Below are 22244 nucleotides of genomic sequence, written 5' to 3' on the forward strand. Positions count from 1 at the left end.
GGAAGATAGAAATAAAGAATAAACTTCTCTTTTGACAAAAGCTGGACAGACAGCAGCTGAAAATTTTGAAAGCAGTGTTAGTGGTACAAGTCAACCGGAAAACTCTGTGATGAGTGAAGTATCATGTCTTAGAATTGCAAAGCATATGACATGATTTGGGGGAAATAAGCTGGCATTGTCCCTCAGAGCCACAGACCCAATTAAACTGAGAAAAATTCCACAAAAACCTAGAGCGATGCCATTTGACTGTACCTCTCTGTCAAGCTCCTCGATCAGCGTCACATTTCCAAGGTCCTTGTCAACAGAAAAGTAGCGTCTTGATCCAGCTTCATAGGTCAGGTCATATGTCACAGGATCCCCTTCTGGATCAGTTCCATTCAGAGTGTACACATGGGTACCTGAAAAATTGACATTCAACAGCATTTCCCTGTGGTTACTTCAATCAGTGAATATTTCACTTGTCTCTTCCTTAGGATTTTATCTACCCTGTGGCAGGCAAAGGTTTTGTGAATCAAACCCATTTACTGGGAAGTATGGATAAGCAGCCAGTTTAATAGTCCTGATGACCTTTTATCCAACTGGTTAAATCAAATTTATGAGTACTGGTTTCTGTCCTTTCAGGCCCTTTCCTGTGGAACTGAATCTACATCAATACTGTTCACATACAAATGTTTACATAGGTGGCAAGCTCTTGACTAACTCTTGGCCTACGCGAGCCGAAGTGGTGCTGTTGTACAACTGGGTGACAATCTCAGCAGTACCAAAAGGCCCTCACAACTCTGCTCTGTGGGAACAAGAGAACTGCAAACTAGCAGGCAGAGAATCTGGCAAATGAAGGTAAAGTGGTCCTGCAGGACTGGACCCAAGCTCTGGAACTCAGGAGGTGCAAGGACATTTTCAGACTTTCTCACTTTCAGAACTAATAGATGCCCAGCTCCTCTTTCCTACTTCACTCCCCCTCATTAGTTTTTTCTCATTAAATTCTCTACTCATGCTCATACCAATAAAAAATTTTTTCAACTCATCAATATATTTCCTTCACAACCTGTGGATAGAGATTGTTATTTCTATTTTTAAACATTTGAGAAGTTGGTGTCAATTTTTCTAGTAAATTGACTTTGTGTATCATAAATGATACTTCCTGGGGGAGTTATAACACTCATATTTTCAAAACATGGTAAGAGTCTTTATTATTTTTTTTTTTTTTAAGTTCCATGTCTGTCATCCTACTGTGCATTAATACCTTCATTCAAATAACTTCAAGCACTTTACAAATACCAGTTGACTGAACCTGAAACATAAAACACTGTTGTTGTTTCCTTCCAATCCGCTGCGCCTTGGATAAATTACCTGAGATATTCAAGTGGTAGAGGTTAAGCATAGAAACTGTGCTTTACATCTAACAAAGTCCTCTGCATTGGAAATACTGTAGCCTAGTGACTCACTGGTTAGTAGTGAGTTTTGTTCATGCATGCAAACCAAATATTTGATGGAAGGATCTCTGCTAAGAAAATTAGCATAAAGCTAAGGAAGAACACTTTAAAGGGAAACCACAGGACTCTAGTTTTAGACTGCTCTGGCCCTGAGTTTCAGAGATTTTTAATTCTATACTCAAAGATCACAATCTTTTTCTCATCTCCTCTCTGCAGTGGCAGTGGGTTTTTCCCCTGACCTGATCCATAAGCTTCTGTTTAGCTCTAGGGCTTTGGCTGATGTTGTGCCCAAAGCACTCACAGGTCAGCTTCTCAAATGTTTCTTCAGTTTTTCAAGGTAACGTTTCAGACCTCATTTGCTTATTCCTTGGCATGCAAACTGTGAAGCTGCTTGGTGGCTTAATGGACATGCAACATCCAGGAATCGGTGGTGATATTTAGAAAACATGGCTGTTTTCTTGGCATAGCAAAAGATTATACCAAGCCTTGTGGAATCAGTTCTCACTTATGAGCAAACTCTCTTATGATAATTACCAGGGCAATATTTGGGCAAATTTGTACAGAAAAATGTTTACATTGCAAAGATCAATGAGCCTACAAGAGCACAAACAACAGACCCTGTTACGAGGTGGTTCAGCTGGCCAACAAATAGTCAAGACTTGCAAAAGAAGTTCACAAAAATACAAAACACTTTCCCCATTTTACTTTGACTTTCCCCACAAAACAGAGTAGAGAATAACAACACAATGTAAGGGTGATCTCCAAAAATTATTAGGGAAACAAAATGATCGGTATGATGAGGCTTCTCTGACTGCAACAGCTGAACTGTGTAAGTACAAGGAAATGCAAAGAGAGGAATAAACTGGGGCTGGTTTAAAATAGTGTCCTGAAAGGGCACCTACCTCCTGGTATTGCTGTCTACATAAGAGACAGATATTTGAAGACTTCTAAAGGTTCTGCAACACCAGCATTGACTCATTTATTCTTGTTTTCCAAAAGCTTTGTCTTAATTTCTCAGCTAGGGCCAAAGAGAGAATTCAGCTGTCAACTGTCAGCACCTGAGTAACATTGGTATCAATACACTGCTTTTCTGTAGCCTTCTTTTTGATCATTAGTTGTTTCTATTTCTTACTTGCTTTTCTGCCCTTCTTATTAGCTTTTCCTGTGCCTTTCATTCTAATACTGCCTGTTTCTACCTCAGGTAGCTAGCTGTGGTAGCTGCTGACCAGTGCTCACTATGCAGTGGAAAAACAGGATGGACATCACATTTGAGGTCTCTTGGAGCCTGTGGGCAATGAACAGGCACAAAGTCTAGTGCTGTGGCTGCCCTGAAATACCCATGCTGACAGTACACAAACTATAGACCACTCCCCAGGGATTGCAGGGCTGGAGAAAAAACAGACTGTGAAAATTTATGTGAACATATTTGAACTAGGGCTTGTTCTTCCAACCTCACAGTTTTATTTCCTATATTACCTAGGAATTGTCTTATAAGCAAAACAGGAATTTTCTTGCTGTTAAATGTGAGAAAAAACCATTAATATTGGTACAGACAGATTACTGAGCAAGTAATGAAGAACATCACTGATCTTTACACTGGAACGTTTGCTTTTTAGCTAAAGCTGATACTTCATTTTTTATAGTACAGAACACTTGTGTGCCTTTTCATTGTGGATCAAAATTTATTTCTAACTCATTATAATTCCTTATTTTTTCCAATTTGTAATTTCACTGCACAGTACTCTCCATATTATTAACACCCCCGGGAACACTTCTCAGCACAGTGTTAATGCCAATTAAAAATCTCTTCTCAGTGTGCTGCCTCTACTTGCTGAAAAGGAAATAAATGAAAAAGACAGATAAAATCTAATCAGTGAATACCAAGTAAACAGCCTCTCCCTGTCAGAAAGATACAGGAATAGAAGAGTCTTTATTTGGGATATGGCAAATGCCATGTAAGGGCCCCAGCTGGAAGAGCAGGATGGCCTGAGTACCTATGGGATGGTGCAGCAGGCTGGGAGAGGGGAGTCCTGGGGAGCTACTCACTGCTTCCTGCTATGGCTGCTTCCCAGGAGCAATGCCAGGCTTTACTCTGTTTTCCTATTCCATCTTAAAAAGTCATTTGCTCTCTGCTCCTGCCACTCGGGCTAAATGGCTGTCTCATGATGCCATTGCTCCATTTTACTTCAATTTGAACTCAAATTTAATCACAGCCAGCCTCTGCCCACAAGCTCTGGGGCTTGTTTTGCCCTCTCACTGAATATACACTCCTCCTTTCTTGCTGTGCAACACTCAGCAATCAAATGCCACCCCCCCCCCCCATCAATTAAACAAGCCAAGCACATTTTGGACTCATGCTTAGTCCTGCCACTGTCCTTGACACCACAGCTGACATCTGTTAACAAGATGTTGAGAGGGATATCCATGGCCATGTTCCCAGGACCAGACACCTCCCAATGTCACAGCAAATACCACCTTGCCTGGGGTTACAAGCCTGCTCTCCACGTCCTAGCCAAGGGTCATTTCCCCATCAGGAAAGGAAATGGACAGTTAACACAAAGCCTACAGATGGCTATTTTACACTCCAAGCTCACCCCAAGCAAAAGGGAGCACAGGTCCTGGAGGACATGGACCACACACCATGGGTGCCTCAAAAATATCTCCTTTCCCATTCACTCCCAGCTACCGCTCCTTCCAGAGCATACCCGGGCAACTCCTGCTTCCGCCCTGCACCCTGATGCACCAGCCGGCTGGTAAAGCGAGGACATGGCCAGGATCAGCAGCTCAAAATCCACAGCTGCTACAGCAGCAGCTGAAACAGGCCTTGCAACTGCAAGTGCCTGCCATGGGGAGAGGAGATGTAGCAGCAAACACTCAGCGTGGGGCCTGAAACTTCATTCACCCCATGGACAGCAGCAATGTGTTCCTGCAGCACCCACAGCAACCAAGCCCAAGGAGAAGCCATTTGAGGGCAATTTTCTGATGTATCTGCAGCTTCTGTCAGAAGACTTAAAACAAAATTGGAGGCTGTAACACCTGCAAGTCCTCATTGCATCTCTGTGCAGTGCTCGGCTTTGGGGGGGGCTTCACTCTGTGCACTGCTTGCTCTGTCACAGTGGTGCAGAAGGCAGGCTGTGTTTAACACTTCTGTTCTGGTAGCCTCCCAGCTTTCCTAGGGGTAGATCAGGGAAATAAAAACAAGGAAGGAATGACAGGTACCTGAGGGGACCAGGGGAGTGCTACACAGTCAGCTGTGACTGACATGAAGAAATGAGATCAGGAGCATGTAGGAACAGGGGAAACTTGAAGGATGGAGGGAACTGAAGGGGTTGGTCAGCCAGTGATAGGTGGCTGGCAGCTGTAGCTTTGATCAAAGAGTTGCCACTGCAAACTGGCTTTTAAGGGGGGGGGGAGGGGGGGGCAGTGCTCACTTTGTAGGTAAGGGCAAAAACAGAAAGGAAAATGCAAGGATAAGAGGTATGCAGAAATCTCCAGAGCACTGATGATGCTTGGGCTTTGAGAGAGTAATGAACTTAGGCCTTCTGAGTATGCTTCAATCCCCTGCCCTGCAGCTGTTCCCAGCCCCACTCTGTCCCCACAATGAGGTCTTACAGGGATTAAGAGGTAAGATGAAACAAACAACCTGAAATAGCATCCCACTCATGGCTTAAGACCTTGATTAGGAGCACACGCATTTTGCATGTATACAGGCGACTCTCCACAAAGAGCTAACTACCCACCTGCCCTGCCAAACAGCCACAGACTACAACTGCTATTGCTGTTCATAACTTTTCCAAGTCTTCTTAAGCCTGGCACTGGAAAGGGCTGCTGTCCTGGCCCTTTTTACCTTAAGGGGTCTCATGCTCTGCAGCAATAACTAGGACCTGGAAATCTGCAGATACTTTCAAGCATTCACACAGAAATAGTATTTGCTGGTTTTATGATAATTTATGGTACAATGTACGCAACTTGGTAAACAAATATCAACTATCTGTAAATAAACAAAACTGGAAAAAAGGAAAAGAAGGTCAAGTTAGGGATGATATGAGCATGGTAATGAATTTGATGTGTCCATGCAGCTGCAGCACTGCAATTTCTTTTTCTACAGTCACACAGGGAATCCATCATCTCCTTTCAGTGTTCCAGAATGTTGCCTGTCCCTTGCCTACAGATGCCTGGAAATATAACTAACACATACCACTTTGCCAACTGCTTGCAATCTCAGCAGGGCCAAAGACTGTAAAATTTCTGGAGATTCATTAAAGCTGCTGTCCACGGGATTGCTCAGATCAGATACCAGCTGCTGCCAAGAAAAGCATCCTGCCCATGACTCCAATTTTTACGTAAGGACAGGGAAGACCTAATAGCAACCTACCCATTTTTGCAGAACATAAGCCTGAGTGAAGCTATCCAGAATCAAACATGTGGAAGTTTTAATTCCCCTGTTTTGTCACTGATCATCCTGCTCAAAATAAAAGATGACTTCTGGAGTGTGGATGCCTGGGACTGCACATGGCCATGGGAGCCCAGACTCCTTCTCCTGCTTCTGGAGGAGATTGGGGCAGAGTGCTGAGGAACAACAGCCTCCTCTGCAGTGTGATACCCTTCACTGGGGCCACAGAAAAGGGCCAGCCTGGTAGCAGGGGCAGTGTGTGAGCCCTCACTGAGCCCTGGCACTAAGGTGACTGTGGTCTCATGAGAACACACTAAACAAAGCTGAATGCACACCCAGCATTGCAGAACCAAAGTGTCAGTTCCATTTGTGCCCTCCTCTGGGAGCCTCTCTGCCAAAGCATTCCCAAGGAGTGGCTGTGCTGGCACAGGCAGCAGGTATGAGCAGCAGTTTGCATTAAGCAAACCCGAAGCAAGCACACTCCCACAGAATATCCAAAAGTGCTTTCAGAAGAGAGGACTTTGCAGTACTCATAGCTATTTGTCACGGTGTTCTGGCAATTAGCCCAAAGAAGCACTGGCAGCTGCATGGCAAAGCAACCACACTTGGACTTCTCAAAAGTAAGGCCTTATCTCCCTTTCTCAAGGGTTTCTACAGGCCCTTTGGAGCTTTCAGCAAGAAGCTACTACTCTCTTGTTTTTTAAAGCACATTTATACATCAAATTAGAAGTACAAGCCAGATAATTTAAACACATGTAAACACATTCTGGATGAAGCTAGCAGGCATGATGCACAGCAGGACTGAAGACAGAGCAGCTTGAGCTTTATCACTGCTGCAACCAAAGCACAAACTCTTTAGGGACATCTATGTACCCAGTCTAGTTGCTAATGTTACAAAAGCACATGCAGAAGCCCATCAGGTATTTCTCATTATTCTTACTTGGGCTAGTTACAGGAGCACTAACACAGCTCTGATCTCTCACATTGCTGTTTTCTATTGAGGCATGCACCCTCTCCTTTTTTGGCTGCTGGAGTCCCCAGTCAGAAGCAGTGGGTGGAAATTAGTGCTGTACTTCACTGCTGCAGAGAGTGCTGTCATCTGAGAGACCATGTGGCACTGCAGTCCTGACAGGAAGGACATTTTGACTGTGTTGTGGCTCTGTGCCATCTTTAGCTCCCCATTCCCATGCAGGTGGCTGGAGTCTCCCAGTGGTGGCAGGGAGAGGCTGATGCTCTGTAAGTGTCTGTGAGCTGGCACCACATCAGGGAGTGGGAGTTTGATGGCAAGCAAGTTGCACTGCCTGCGGTTTCAGTGGAGGAGTTGGCAAGCACCACCCCAAACAAACTGAGCTGGGGTCCCATTTTGTGCTGTCTGGCATTACAAGCCTCAGCTATGCTTAGACAAGTGATTCCACTGGCTAATCGTACCCCAGAAATCAGCAGAACTGTAGGAATTGCCAAGACTGAGCAAGTGTAGTTTCCATGTGAATCCAGGCAGAAGTACAGCAAAAAATGCATCTCCTTGGTCTGCCTCTGGCTCTTCCAAGTGCCACTACATTACTGTTGGCCTTCAGATGAGGTTTGCACTTAAACTTGACTAAGCAATAGCAAATTCCTGCTGCATCATAAGCAAGCTCTTTTTAAGTTCATCAGCAAGATGTGTCACTTCTATGCTATGTGCTGCCTTCTCTCCCTCCTCTTCTCAAGCTAAGCAGGTAAAGGAGAATTCCCAGTCACCCTCTCCCCATACTGCAGAAGCCCCAGCATGGTTCTTGTCTGGCATTAACACCACTGGGTCAGAAATGGAGACTCTGAGCAAACCCAGGCAGCTGCTTCCCAAAGCAGTGAGTGACCTTGGTTTTGTTTAGAAAGGTGTGGGTGGCAGTGTCAGGCTTCCAGAGGAGGCTGTGCCCTCTGATCCCTCCCTCATCCTCACCTCCCCCACCTGCCTAAGCCCTGGGAGCACCCCCTACACAGCCATCCTTCTCCTTTATGGATGAGGCAGCTAGTAAAGGGGTCCCCTGGTACTCAGTTTGCAATAACTAAACATTTTTCTGATTTAGCCTGTAAAAGCTACCAACAATCAATAGAAAATCCTAAGCAAAACCTCAGTGCAAAGTTTGAAGAAAAGGTGGTGTTCACCACCATAATATATTTTACGTGTAATTTTTTAAATGTTAGGAAATTATTCTTCTCCCATGCAAAATAGAGGTTATAAATCACCTTTTGTTCTTATTTTTTCTTAATGGAACTACAGTTTAAAGAGGATAGACTTGCATCAAAATGCTGAAATCTGAAAGCTGTATCCATTTTTGAATTTTCTCTAAAACGAAACTAAACCTTTTAAAAAGCATCAGTTGTTTAGACAAAGCAATTTTCACTGTAAGTGGAAATATTTTCTACCATTTGTACTGTAAACATGAACAATTTGATGACTGTTAAAGAAAACCTACTTTTCAGTGTACAGATTACTTTTATCAAGGCTGATAAAATTACCAGCAACTAGGCTTTCTCCTGTAAGCATTTACAGGATTGGTAAGAAGCCTCTCACCACCATGAATTTATTTGTGACCGCAAAGGTCTGTGCTATGAAGCTGCGAATAGACTGGTGGACCAAAACAGGAGAACTAAAATTCATGTTTTAAATTGTAGCTACAATTCAAACATGTAATTTTAAATTGAGGCCAATTAGAATCTTGAGAGAAAACCATGCAGGATCACAGGTTATAACAACAATTTACAGCAAAATATATGTGTTAATCATAAGAGCAAGCAACTCCAGTTTCACAGATTAAACATACTAATTTTAATACTGACCAACAGGTGTGTCCTCTGAAAGGCTGAGAAGTGCCATGTTCCCGTTCGTGCTTCTGGCTCCATTATCAAAGAAATAGGGGGCATAGTTTGCCTGAACTGCAATTAAAACAAAACAGAAGCCAAAAAAAAGCATTTTATAGGTGGCACTTATTTGGCTGGCTCAGTTAATTACTTGACTCTCAGTAAACACGAGCTGTTTTGGGAATACTATGAGTGCATAACACACCCAGTTGCTGCAGTGGACTCTCAGAACTGTATCTGTATGGATATTTTTAATAAAATTACTTCTACGTGCCACTGTGCCAGTATTCACACAGCAGAAAATAGTGTATGTTAAAAAAACCCCAAACCAACAGAAATAAAATAAGTAGCAAGATATCTCTAAAAAATCTCAATCAGTTCCAGACAGCTTCACTGAAAAATGAACCTTTTCAGCTTGTCATGACTGCACACCTCTCCCCTACTCTATACATACAAGTCTGAAACTCTCCAGTGCTTTGGTACCTTAGCCAGTATTCTTACCCAGTGTTCTAAGCACATTCTGTCTTAAAATTAAACCTACTGCATGAGCAATTAGCCATAATTAAATAGTTACTTACTTGCTGCCAGACAACAGCAAAGTTAAAAAAAAAAAAACAAGAAACAACAAATTAGTTGTCATTCTACTGACTGACTGTTAGAGATTCAAAATAGCCCATTTGAAACAAGTCTCCAAATATATAAACACAGAGGATAACATCTGCACAGGGATCATTTGCAAGGAAAATATTTCAGGACAACATTACCACATCAGTAAGGATTACTACAGGATTTAAGGTTCTGTTTGTATTCTCCTATATTTTTACTTAACAAAGTGGTTGTTGTACTCACCCAGGCAAACATGCACCAAACTGAGAAATAAGGAGGGGTTGAAATGCCTTACATGCTTCATCCCACTGAAGAAAGAGCCAATTTCTCCTCTATTATAGGGGCTTGGGTTTTTTTTCTCTCTCTGAAATGTCCAGGAAAGTGTCCTTCAGCCTGATGTAGTGCAGAAATGTGCAAGCAGCAGTAACAGATGCTAAGATGTTAAGCGGATGACACGTCTTAATTTCTGAGGAATTTAAAGAAGCTCCTTCCTACCACCTAATTAGACCAATTACTTTGCAGGGAGCTGTGGGACTCATCTCTGACACAAGATTTGGAGGTATCAGTGTAACTTGCATAGGTTCTGCTGTTAGTACTGTACTTGTGCTGACCAAACACAGAAGTCAGGGAGAAGGTAAAGCAGAAATTTGTTTTCGTGCTAAACTCTGTCTTTATTGTCAAAGCCAGTCATCTATTCTTGAGAGTTAAAAGAGGATTCTTTTTATTTTAGCTCGGGCAATCTTGAGAAACAACAAAGAAAGAAAATCTAATATTAGCAACAAACAGTAGACGTGATTGTTAACATTTTAAAGAAAACAATCATATTTATGATAGCAAAAAAAACCCAAACAAACACAGCATTGCATAAATTGCAATTAAAAATGCAGAAATTAAAATGTTCTTCTCATGAGCTGGCCTGATCATTTAATTCTTAAACTGCATGAATTGCTGAAAGCACCTTTTACCTTCAGTAGGCAGTTTTTAACCAACGTGTGTTTCAACATAACACATCAGAGAAGCTAACAAAGTAGCTTTTTTTCATTGCTTTCTTTGTCATATAAAAGGTGTTTGCACTAACCTAAAGTATATATTATCCAACATATTATAGGGTTAAAAATCAGCCAGTCTGGGAAGGCGTTCACAGATAAACCTGCTTAAAAGGAGCTCCATCATGGAAATATGTAGCTTCTAAGGAAGGATATGTTTACATCATGGCTTAGCTGTTTAAACTTGACCTGCGGTAAAGCACTTGCTCTTTAAGGGTGGGTTAATGGAGTTCTCTGCTTTTTAATTAACAGCCAGCGTGGTAGAAACATCTAATAAATTAATTAGCCACAGAGTTCCACACTGCAATGCTTTAGAACGTGGCAGAAGCTGCACACCCTGCCTGGCAGTGGCCCTTGGCACTGGAGCGGTGGACGCAGCCGCTGGTGCCCCACAGCCTGTCCCCACACCAGGGGAGACAACCCCACACAGAGTCTCCCCTGCCAGCCCCTGCCTGTGGGGTGCAGAGCCGAAGGTGGGCAGCACTCCAGGGGTAGCTTTCATCATACAGGGGGGAGAGGGACAGGCTGGGCAGTTCCCGTGTATCTGTCCTACAGAGGGAGCTGGCAGTTAGATCATCCCGTCACACATTTGCAGTGTACATTATTACTCCCGACCTTTGTGGGGGGAACAAACGGTGGAGGAGACTGTGGGAGAGGTCTTTGTGCAGTGCTGGGATGCTCCTGTGCTGCGGGCAGGGCGTGCTGCACCTGCAGATCCCCACGGATCTACAGTGCTGCTGGAAGGACTCCTCTGCCTGCTGAACACATCAGCTGGGAGGGGAAAAGTGAAATGCTTGACCCAATATTAATAAAACTTGCCACCCATAACAGAACTTGCCAGAGAATGGTACAGAGAGCAAAAGACCAAAAAAAGGCTCCAAATGAATCAGACAAAATAATGAAGATTATTATTTTCATTGGTAACTAGCAAATGCGATGATACAGATGCAAACCCTGGCTCAGCGAGGCACTACCCCTGCCAGAAGCTCTTTGTCATCTTGAACGAGATCAGACCTTTAGTGTGACTCTGTATGACTCTTCCTGTAGAGCAGCATTTGCAAAAGCTCAACGTTGAACCAACGTGTGACTGCAGCAGGGGCCTGTAAAGCTGAGGGAAACCTGCAGCAGGCAACTAAGAAAAACAAATGTATTTTTAGTGCATTTAAATTCATTATATGGGGATCCAAAGCTGAAAACTGTGTGGGAGCAGATACACATTTAGAAGATGGTTATAAGTTTAGTTTCTGTTACAGATTTAATCATGCTACCTCTGTCAAAAGTAATATTAAACCACTGATAAAATCACAGAAATACACCTGCATAGTGCCCAAAAGAAAACATAAATAGCACCTGAATGTCCTCTCACCTCTCTCCTCAATCCACAGCTAACAACACGCTGTTTTTCTACTGAATATTTTTCCTAGAATAAGTGACAGAGAGCTCTTGTCAAAGTTAATAGCTGTCTGTTCCCCTGGTTGCATCCCCTGGGGATCTAAATCTCTTGGGCCTGTATCTCCAAGGAAGCAAAACATCTCACTCCTGAATTTCAATAAGTTTGAGCTCTTAATCCCCTTACAGTTTGAAAATCTAGCTAATATGCATCTATGCACAGTCAGATTCAAACTTAACACAACAACATTAGATAGAAATATATATATGCCAGAAAATAATCTTTGATCAAAGCCAACACAGCTCATGGATCCAGGCTTATTTTGATGAATTTTATCCTTTGGAAGAAGAGGGGCAGCAGAGGGTTTCAGGAGAGCAGTATCTTCAGTTCCAAAATTTTTGGGAATGGAAGGATCCCTCTATGTAGAAGAAATTTCTGTTTCATATATTTTTAGCATATCAAGTAGAAAGAAACATAAAAGAAGAATGAAATGTACCCATCTGATCTTAAATATACCAATCTGATATGAACCATTTAGTTTCCCAGAGTGCTGTTTGTTTACTATTCAGTACAAAAACAAATTCAGAAAGGTCCAATATTTTCAGAACAGAAGTTTTAGGTTTGGGTCACTGATCAGCAGTGTCTACAGGAAGCTTTTAGACAATCTGCATTTTTACACAGTAAAACTTTAAATGTTGAAGGCTGCTACAATAAGGCAATGAAGGTTTTTGCAGACTTCCCCCATCCTGGCAGCAGCTGGGGTGTACTGGGGCCAGCGCAGCACAGTTGTAACTGCTGGATTGTGCATTGTGAAACCCTGGGGATGCCCTGAACTATGGGGCTTTCCCCCCAGCAAAAACCCACTCCCCAAACCAAAACTAGAAACTTCTTGGACACAGGGCCCAGACATAAAACCAGCCATGCACAATCCTCTACCAACTCCTGCCCTCTTATCTCTCCGAGCTTTGAGAATATTGGAAAAACCTGGGTCCCAATATGTTCCCTTTTCTTAGCCCTAATCCTTAGGCTTAATCTTAAGCCTAAGACCAGTAGTCTTCCTTAACCAAGTATGGCTGACGAGAAATGGCTTCTATCAGTTCCAAGAGCTGCACTTTTTCTGAACAGGGCAATCGTGGGCCCACCCAAGAGAGCTGTTCTTGAGCCCAGTCTCAAAGCACAGCCTAAAATGTTGGCCAGACTAGAACTGACAACAGATGCCAACACTAGAACAGCACCTAAAACCTCCCCAGGAGCACAGCAATGCTGCCGTGGGCTCAGGATTCCCCCTGCAGGAGTGGGGCTGTGAGGCAGCCTGATCACAGCATAACCAGCTGTGCCCTGCTGTGTCACTGCCATCCCAGATGGCACTCGCTGCTGCCCCTGCTGAGCACAGAGGGCACGGGCTGAGCTAGCACAGAGATAAATTACTCTTTCCACATCGTGGGTGGGTGGCCCTTCCACCTTAGGGCGATCACATTAGAGCTGCCCACCTGGGAAATGCCTGCTTGTCATATAAATGTGAGGTTTGCATGAGTTGCACTTCAATAAGTTTTCGTGTGCTGATATCACATTTGTTATTTAAAAATAGCGAGAAAAATAAAATTAAAGAAATAACAACAGATATTATTTTCCACTGTCCTGTTTGCTTTATAATAACTGGGTACCATCTTCAGATTTTATGTTTGTTTTCCTCTGTTCTTGAGTCTGGACGGTACGGATAAGCAATGAAGTTCTCACTCATGACAACAGCTCAAGCTACTTCTTTTAGTATGCTCATCCTCCAGTTCTGGGTGCATAAGACATTAAGTGTTAGCTTGGAGAGGAATGTTCAGCATTTTGTGTGTGTGCATTTTTTGTGTGTAAATAAATTCAACAGAAAAAGTGCTGCACACTTTACATAAACCTCAGCATGTACAGAACAAGTCCAAATTACACTCTTTCCTTCCTGTTGTAAATCACGTGCTAAGGTGGGTGTGGAAGTTGCCATTGATACCTGGAGGCGTTAAGCACAGCACAATTCAGTCAGAATTGCTTGATGCAATATCATGAAGGACAGAATAGGAGCTTTGGTCATTTTCAGGACCCTCTTACAACTCTCTCTATTTTCACATCTTTGAATGTGATAGAGAAGTTCTGATTTAACCTTGAAAACAAAGGAAGGGGAACAGGATGGGGCTGCGACATACACCATAGGTGAGACAGGCACCCCAACAACCCTGAGTGTGACACAGCTGTAACCACAGCTGTTCCTTGCACACCAAAGGGTCAGTTCAGTGGCAAGTCCCACAGAGTGGCAAGAGCAAGAATTATCAAAGCTGATCTCCAAACGCCCTGACAGCAGCAGGACATGGCGAGGTAGTATAAATGTAACAACCACACTTGCCTGGGCGTTTGGTTGGGACCTGGGAGGGGTCATAGAGCTCTTTGTCTCAGCAGAGCAGTTAAACATGCAGTTTCCATCACAAGCCAAACAAAACTCTCTTGACTGCCCAAACTACATCATTCTTTCCCACCAAAATCTCCCTGCCAAGGACTGTGAGATGAGTTACCTTGGGGCATGTAATTTCCATTACTACAGAACCAGGAACAACTGTTGATGACCATTTCAGATGACTGGTTTTGGTGGTGAAGAATTTTACAGGACCTATCTTTTGCATTTTCCTAGCACAGCACCATACCTTCTGTCTGGATGCTGAGAGAAACTATAGGAAGTGCTGAGGAATCTGCAGGAACCTGGGCCAGTCTGATGGCAGGACAGAAAAGACTGAAGTCCCTCAGAAGTCTTCACCATCCATCTCTGTGTTTGGAATTACCAGCTATGGGAGAGAAACAGACTTGCAGTACGATTGCACAGTAGGAATGGTAAAAAGAAACAGTTCCAAAACAGTGTTTTGGTGGTTAACTCTAATAAAAGATGTGTGCTTGAATACTTGGCCATGATCACCAGACTTTGATCCTCCCTGTTGCCAGAACAAATATGCCACCTCCTATATGAGAGTTTATGCATCCCATCACTTGGGATATACAAATCTGTTAAAATTACTTTGAATTTTTTTGTAGTCATGACAGATTAAAATGCAAACCAGTAGACACCTCTTTCTCCCTCTCACTGTTATTCTCTTATTATTAATTGAATAACTTCTACATCTAAAAGGAAAATGAGCTTGTTGTTACCATTCTAACTCACGGGGGTCTAAGTTCAGTTTCCATATCTATCACAAAGAGTCTGTAAATAATCAGCCCAAGATCATTAAGTTCACATAAAAGTAATTGAAAGATAGTGATGCAATCATTAATGCTCTTGGTCAATATTTGTAAACCTTTCTCAGCTCAGTAATAGAAAGCTGAAAGTGACACTGTACTGTTTGTTTTGAGGATTTTAAAGAAAAACATGAGTTATAACTCAGCTGTCTACACACAATTTTTCATATTGCAGCTCCATTGAGCAGCTCCACTAAACCTCAGCAGCCTGCAGGAGAATCACAGAATGGTTAGTGTTGGAATGGACCTCTAAAGCTTATCTAGTCCAAACTCCTTGTAATAAGCAGGACATCTTCGATCAGGTTGCTCAGAGCCCTGCTCAACCTGAATGTTTCCAGGGATGGGGCATCTACAGCTTCTCTGCACAGACTTCTCTGGTGTTTCACCACCCTCATCACAAAAAATGTCTTCCTTATATCTAGTCTGATAAAACAGAGAGCATGAAGAAGACTTTGTAACTCAACTGATTCAGGAAGATACACCCCACCAAACAGAAGAAGAAAAAAACACCTCATTCATGGAAAGGAAAACCAAGATTTAGAGAGATGACTACAAGCATTACATCAATTTGAACTCCTTGGAGTGTCCTCATTTGGATAACAAGAATGGAAGCATCCAGTTATGATGTCCTTATCTCCAAAGGAATTAAGAAATTACAATGGCACAAAACCAGGGAGAACAGACACCAAATATCCAGTAATTTCAGCACTTCCACAGTGACTTCAAAACAGACAACAAAGTGCTTTCCAAACAAACTGGTGGACAATTTTTCCACAGAGATAAAGAGGTGGCACTTTCATCCCATCAGAAATACTCATCTACAAAACAAAAATCTCAGAGCACTTGCCTGCATGATTTATCATGAGTTATTGTCATTAACTGTGGGTGGTAGCAGCAGTTTGGTGAATTCCTGGGAAAGAGAAGTAACTTATCTCAGATACGGCTTCTCTTGGTTTTAGTCTGCCAAAGAGTGTTTTATAGCATTTGCAAAAAAGATGCTGCAGGTACCTGGGAAAAGGGGAAAATTTGCTGCAGCTGCTAAGTAATTAAAGTTCCTGCTATCCATTTTACTAGCTTAGAGGCTTTAAAAGACTACTGCAAAATCCATTGCAATTCAGTAACTTTACTTCATTGGAAGTTACAAATCACTCTCCTCATTTTCTTTTGACAGGGATAGAAAATGAACAAATAGTCCCTAGAATATCCAGGTATATTTAGATAGCCCACATTCACTTCAGCAGCATGATCTGTGATGCATGTGGTGCCGTGGAGCATGACGGAGATCCGCGTGAAGGATGCCGTTTAGCAGCAGGCAGACAGTCCAAGTTATTTATGAAAGAATTAGTATTGTTCATTGTTTTGCCTGTAAAAATTATACATATAACTCAAGAGTTGGGGTGTGAGTAACGAATAAATCAAGATTTTATAGTTTACTCAGTGTGACTGAGAAAAATGACAAGACTTGTCTAGGCAGAGCAAAGAAACGCTTGTGTTCTCCCCATAAATCTCCTGACTGGTGTGTGTGCCGTGGACATCTCTGTATAGACACCCTGCTCACAAGAGAGTAAAATGACTTGTTGAACCAGGGAAAGTATGCAAATTGAACATGTTCCTTTTGCTGCCATGTATAACCAAACTCAGCTGTTCAGAAATGTACAGGAATGGCATGAATGCAAAGACTACAGGTGAACTAAAGCCCTCGATAGGGATCAGCTCTAGACCACAGCAGCACTTTGGCCACAAGGGCTGGATTTTACTCAGGTAAATGAATGACACTATGGTTGCAGGTGGGTCTTCCTACTACCCCTCTCTTGGAAATGCAGGGGTGTACCTTAACCATTCTCAGAAGGGAATCCCACAGCTCAGCAACTCTCAGACTGGACTAAATGCCAAGGTAATTACCTTTTTAGGATATGTGATATCCAACTGGCCAGGGCATAGCTCAGCCTTTCCCTCTGATTGCTGTATCAAGAGGAAACCTGAGTTTTCAGGCAGCCTTAAACCAAAGTGGCGCTAGAAACCTAGAAAACAACATACATTTCAACAAATTTTTTATTATAAGGGCATTAAATATGCAGCTCTGAGGTAATTTATTTTACCTCCAAAACATGCAGAACTCTCACTCTACTCCCACTTCCAATTTTCCATCACCTGTCTAGTCTTTGCCTGCAGAGACTTCTACTGTCAGTAGTGTAGTACTGCACATAATGCTGGTTCTCAAAACAAGTAGTTTAACCTGGCTAGAGCCCAAAGATCAGCTCTATGAGCACCCTGCTCTTATTGCCTCCTCCAACACTTTCTAGTACTTTTTTTCGAAATACTGTACTTATTTGCCTTTTTTTTTTAGCGACAATCTGTCAATAAAATAAATCAATAGAACTACATAGCAAGAATCTAAACAGTAGATATTAATTAGAAGAATTAATAAGATATCTGAAACTTCCACATTTGCTAACTGAGATTACATGATCCAAATTTATTGCAGTGAAGGCTGAAATACAAATTAAATGACAGAAAAATCCCTTCTCATGCTGTGACTGTAGGATGATTATATGGTGCCTTGAAACAGAGATGCTCCAATCCTGTAACTGTCCTTGGTACAAAAATAATGTCTGAAAACAACAAATGCAACGCAGCACCATTTTATACCATATCTTTTTTTACAACAGACACTCCAGTCATACTCATGGGTGGAAATTCATGGAGATAAAGCAGTTCACCACAATGAGAAAATCTTGAGGGAATTCAGACAGCAGAAGAATTTCTCTGAGATAAGATCCCACATAGACAAAGAACGGGTGGGGGACCATCAAGCCAAGAGACAAAAGATTACTTTTCTATTCAGTGAAACAGACAAGGAGGAAGACATGGCATGGAAATCTGTAAAATCATGTCTAGTAACAAAAGAAAGCAGTGAAAGAATGTTGAGGATGGGAGAGGAAAGTTCTGTTCAATGCACAGGAAAAAGTGCAAAGCACAATTTTAAATAAAATTATGAAGAGCAGCTCAACTTCACAGACTAAAGGATCTGTATTCAAAGATGCTGAGTCGATTTAAACTTAAATTTAAGAGCAGTTCCTTTCAAAGACTATCAGAGGTGGAGCTTATGAGGTTAAGGTCAATGACACACATAGTGCTTTGACAGATAAATCTTCAGCTCAGATTTTTTTTTTAATCTCTCCTTTCTTTAATCACACACCTGAAGATGTTTGCAGAATAAAGCAGCAGTATTGGTATATACTTAACTAAGTAAAAGGAAAATGCTGAACTGTTTAACCTTGGTACATTCAAACAACTTCAAGATAAGAGCTCAGTGACAATTGCTATCATTTATTGCTCCCTAAGAAAGGAAAATGAACAACACGAAAGCCATTAAAAGAATGCTTCAAAGAGGGACTTTCAGACACTGCTGCATTATCTCAGCTCATAGAGAATCTTGTTTTCAGCCATCTCACTCTTTCTCTGATAGCATTCGTAAACAGATGGACTTCTTCACGCTTTTTTCTGTATGAAAACATCTTTCTTCACAGGCATATTGATCTCTTGAGGAAAATTCTGGGATGCAAATAGATTTTAGCATTGCTTGGTCAACATGCCACAAAACTGGCACTGCCTGTGACAGAGGGCTCTGGGACAATGCAAACAGGAAATTTTGTGTGGAGAACTCACCTAGCAAAGACAGCATTTTCCAGTGCACTTCAGTTTTGGGAGGCAATTGTAACAGCATGCTACAGAGACATGATTTTCAGAGACCAGGCAAGCACCAAGTGGTGCCTCAGGAACACATTTTTTTGCCCCCTGTGAGGGCTGAAGACTAAACAATATGACAGCAGAAAACCACTTTTCCTCACTGACCTAAGGATGGTGCTTGTCAGGTGAAGGAAAACCTGCTGCTGTGTAGCTTTTGCACTAGGACATCCTATTAGCCAAGATATATTAGTTGCTATGACTGCACTACACTTCTCACAAATGCACGTGCCCAACACTATAGTTAAACAATTGTACAAGTGCCCATTGGGCAGTTAATGAACAGGCATTTTTGTGTGCATGGAACTTTTGAATGCTTGCACTTGAATGTCTCCCAGACCAGGTTTAAATCATCACCTGTGCTGTACTGCCAGCCGGGAGGGATCAGCTCTTGAGCCAACATCCCAGATGCAGTCTGAGTCTCTGGCAGTAACTAGGCTGGCTATGACAGCTTCCTGTGAGAACAGAGACTGTTGTGATTGTGTCAGGTTGCAGAAGCCAGACAAGTCATGTTCAGTTGAGGATCACTCATAGGAACATATTGACCTGATTTCTCTGATCATGTTCAGAAGCTGACCAGATGGCACTGGAAGTGTAAGGTGCTTATCCTACAGCAAATCTCTATCCTTAGCTCCCTTGTGGAGCATCAGCCTGAAAATGTGGAATTAAATCCCCACCACTTGAAGATATTTACAGTCAGTGCATCTGAAACACACAACAAAGGTTGAAGACAACTTAAACAAATCCATATCCAAATACTGAACTTTTCTGGCAGAGACCCCCATAATTAAGACATTGAAAACATAAGTAATTTGGGAGGATTCCTTCTGTACCAATAGCCCTGATCTACAATCAAAAGACATAGTATGATGGGACAGTTAGCTGTTCAAAACCAAGGTAGGCTACCCAGTGGCTGCCAAAATAATACTGAAGGGCTCCTGGTAACCCCAGACATACACGGATTGGAACCAACACCATTGCCCACGTCATTTAATGTAGCACAAGGGAGCTCTCTTTGCTCTCCAACAGCAATTAAAAAAAATGAGTCCTTCAGAGAAATTAGCTATGGTGGAAACAATTGCTCACATCCAATAGGAACTGGTTGATCTGAGGCAAAAAAAGGCCAATGTGTAAGACGGTTTTCCCCTTACCTTCAATCTACAAAAGGAAAAAGTGCCAAGCTTTGGATAAATTCTTCTCAGAACAAACTTCAGTAAAAAGTTCATAAGCATCTGATCTGCCTCCACTGTCTGACAATATTTTCCTAAAGCTACTCATGAGGGAGTTATTAGCAGCAACTTTGGACAAAAAACAGGATCAGGCAGCAGGTCTTCAGACTTGATCTGATGAATACGAAAGCCATCAGGAGTCTTCCACTCAGCTTGGGCAAGAGTTAGCTCTATCTCTAAAACAGGAAGTATTTATCATTCTGCTTTTATATTTCAGCTGAGTTTATTATTTGAGATGACATTGTCCATGAACAGGATTTTAGTTTTTCTCAGCAAACAGAATCACGAGAAATTGCCCCTGTTGTCCATACTTCGGATAAACAGAACAACTCCAGAACAAAAATCCTGAATTTTTAGAGGATACCCAAGCCCTTCCATCAGGCCCACCAGTCTAGAGGGCTGAAAAGCCAACATCAAGAGCCGCCATCCCACCTTTTCAGATCAAATTTTGTATGAAGAATACACATTTTTATTTCTTCTACTACCCACTTAGGAAAAAAGAGATCCCCAAACCTGCCTCTACAGCAACATTCCCCATCAGCAGGGATCATTTCTCCTGTGCTCCTGACAACTCACAGTGCCAAATATGACAGATTGATTTGGTGTTAGCTGGTGGTATTAAGCTGAAAACAAAGTGAGGAGCCACCTGGCTCACTTAATTGACAAGGTCAGACCAGTATTCAACATCTGTTCTGGCAGGCATAGAGATACTTCAGAAACATCTTTATTGGAACTTAAGGGCTGTGCAATTTTCTTGCCTGACAGCCAAATTCATGCAAAAACACAAGATACAAAAAATACATTTGTCAGCTTGGATAAGCTAAATTTACTACTTTATATAAGCATACAGCTTGTGTACTTTGAAAAGCCACTGAGCAAATATGTTTCTCCTACGGTAATGCCAAACAAATATGCATAGCAGTGAATGGAAAACCAAAGGAAGAACAGATGCCTACAAGTGAAACCATGATCAGATGTAGCTCTGTTCTACCACATGGGGAAATGGCCTGGTACACAAGAGTCAAACTCTGCTGAGGAACTACTTCACACAACATCCTGATATCTCCTAGATGAAATGAAAAAGCATTTGGGCAGCAGTCACAATCCATGTTGAAATAATTTGGAGATTCCTGCTTTAGTTTGTTCAGCCAAGACTAGGCCAGTCTGGTAACTTAAGTATTTCTCTAAGTGCATTAAATTATGTCCTGGGATCTCTGCAGACACCCAGAGTATTTCTGTAACAGTGTTAATGGTCTTTGTAGTTTACATTTCTATTATCAGAGGGATTATTTTGCCTGAAGGAGGATTGGAGAGCGTGAAACATTGGTTGGAGGGTGTAGGACAGAGAGAAAAAAAATCATCCAGCACTTTCAGATATAAAAGAGAAGGGCTTAAGTTCACATTAGAGAAAAAAAAAAAAAAGCTTCAAACCTGTTAGCAATGCTTTATACAGAGCTGTAAACACATAGCCATATTTGACAGAGTTAAACCCTGCTGCAAACACATTTAATACAAAAAATGCTTTTACATTTACTTGTCATTTATATTCTAGAGATCCTTCTGCGAGTATAGAAGACTATAGAAATAAAATATGTTGGCCCCATGACCAGCAACAGAACAATGAAACAGTTCCTTCTTCCAAACTCCTGATTCAGAGATCTTGTGAGGAGGACTGGCAGCTCCTTTATCGTTGATATAAAAATGCTATGCATGGTCAGCTCTTCAAAAACAGGAAGCTGAGTGTCAGATCTATCTAATCTCAAAACCAATACAAAAATAAAGTAATAACAAGCTCACAGAAGACCCAGAAATAGGCTCAATTGCTTAGTACAATAGAAACATCACCAACAAGAGCAGGACCATGAGTAAGTGCCCATAAACTTGACCCATGGGAATTGCATTTGTCTGTGTGTGTTACAACAGAACTCTGACTGTTCCCATTCAACTCCCCCAAATTGTGAAGGGCACTGAGACCATTTCTATAATACTGGCAATTATGTTAAGAGAAAGAGTAGTACTATGAGTACTGAGGGGAAAATTACTATTTGCAATTTGCCCAGCAGCAGAAAAGCTTTCTACTCCTCCTCATATTCACCAGAAGGAAGACAGAATTTATGAACAACCAAGTAATTCTGTTTTAAGGACTCTCCCCCGGGCAGAGAAATAGCAGCATATGCAGAGAACAGTTAGGAAAGGACAAAAGATACATGAGTGAAGTGTCAGAGGATGCTTCAGTTTCTCTGTTATTCAGCCCTTTGGTATTATTCTTAGCACTTATTTCATGCTCCAGTAACTTTTGTT

The 22244-nt window shown here is 42.0% G+C and overlaps 1 protein-coding gene across 1 annotated transcript in view; it reads right to left on the reverse strand.

The window, feature by feature from the left end:
- The window catches only part of CDHR1 (cadherin related family member 1), a 42108-nt gene extending 32423 nt beyond the window's left edge, over nucleotides 1-9685 (reverse strand). Inside the window, exons 1-3 of the mRNA XM_027895930.1 lie at nucleotides 9514-9685; nucleotides 8644-8739; nucleotides 253-398 (exon numbers count right to left, since the gene is read on the reverse strand). Coding sequence (XP_027751731.1) covers nucleotides 253-398; nucleotides 8644-8739; nucleotides 9514-9574 — 303 coding nt within the window. The 5' untranslated portion in view covers nucleotides 9575-9685. The remainder of the gene's footprint in view (nucleotides 1-252; nucleotides 399-8643; nucleotides 8740-9513) is intronic.
- Nucleotides 9686-22244: the final 12559 nt, after the last annotated feature.

This window comes from Empidonax traillii, unplaced genomic scaffold, assembly GCF_003031625.1.
Source record: "Empidonax traillii isolate 1590-97213 ecotype Southwest subspecies unplaced genomic scaffold, ASM303162v1 scaffold475:size860808, whole genome shotgun sequence".
NCBI lineage: Eukaryota > Metazoa > Chordata > Aves > Passeriformes > Tyrannidae > Empidonax > Empidonax traillii.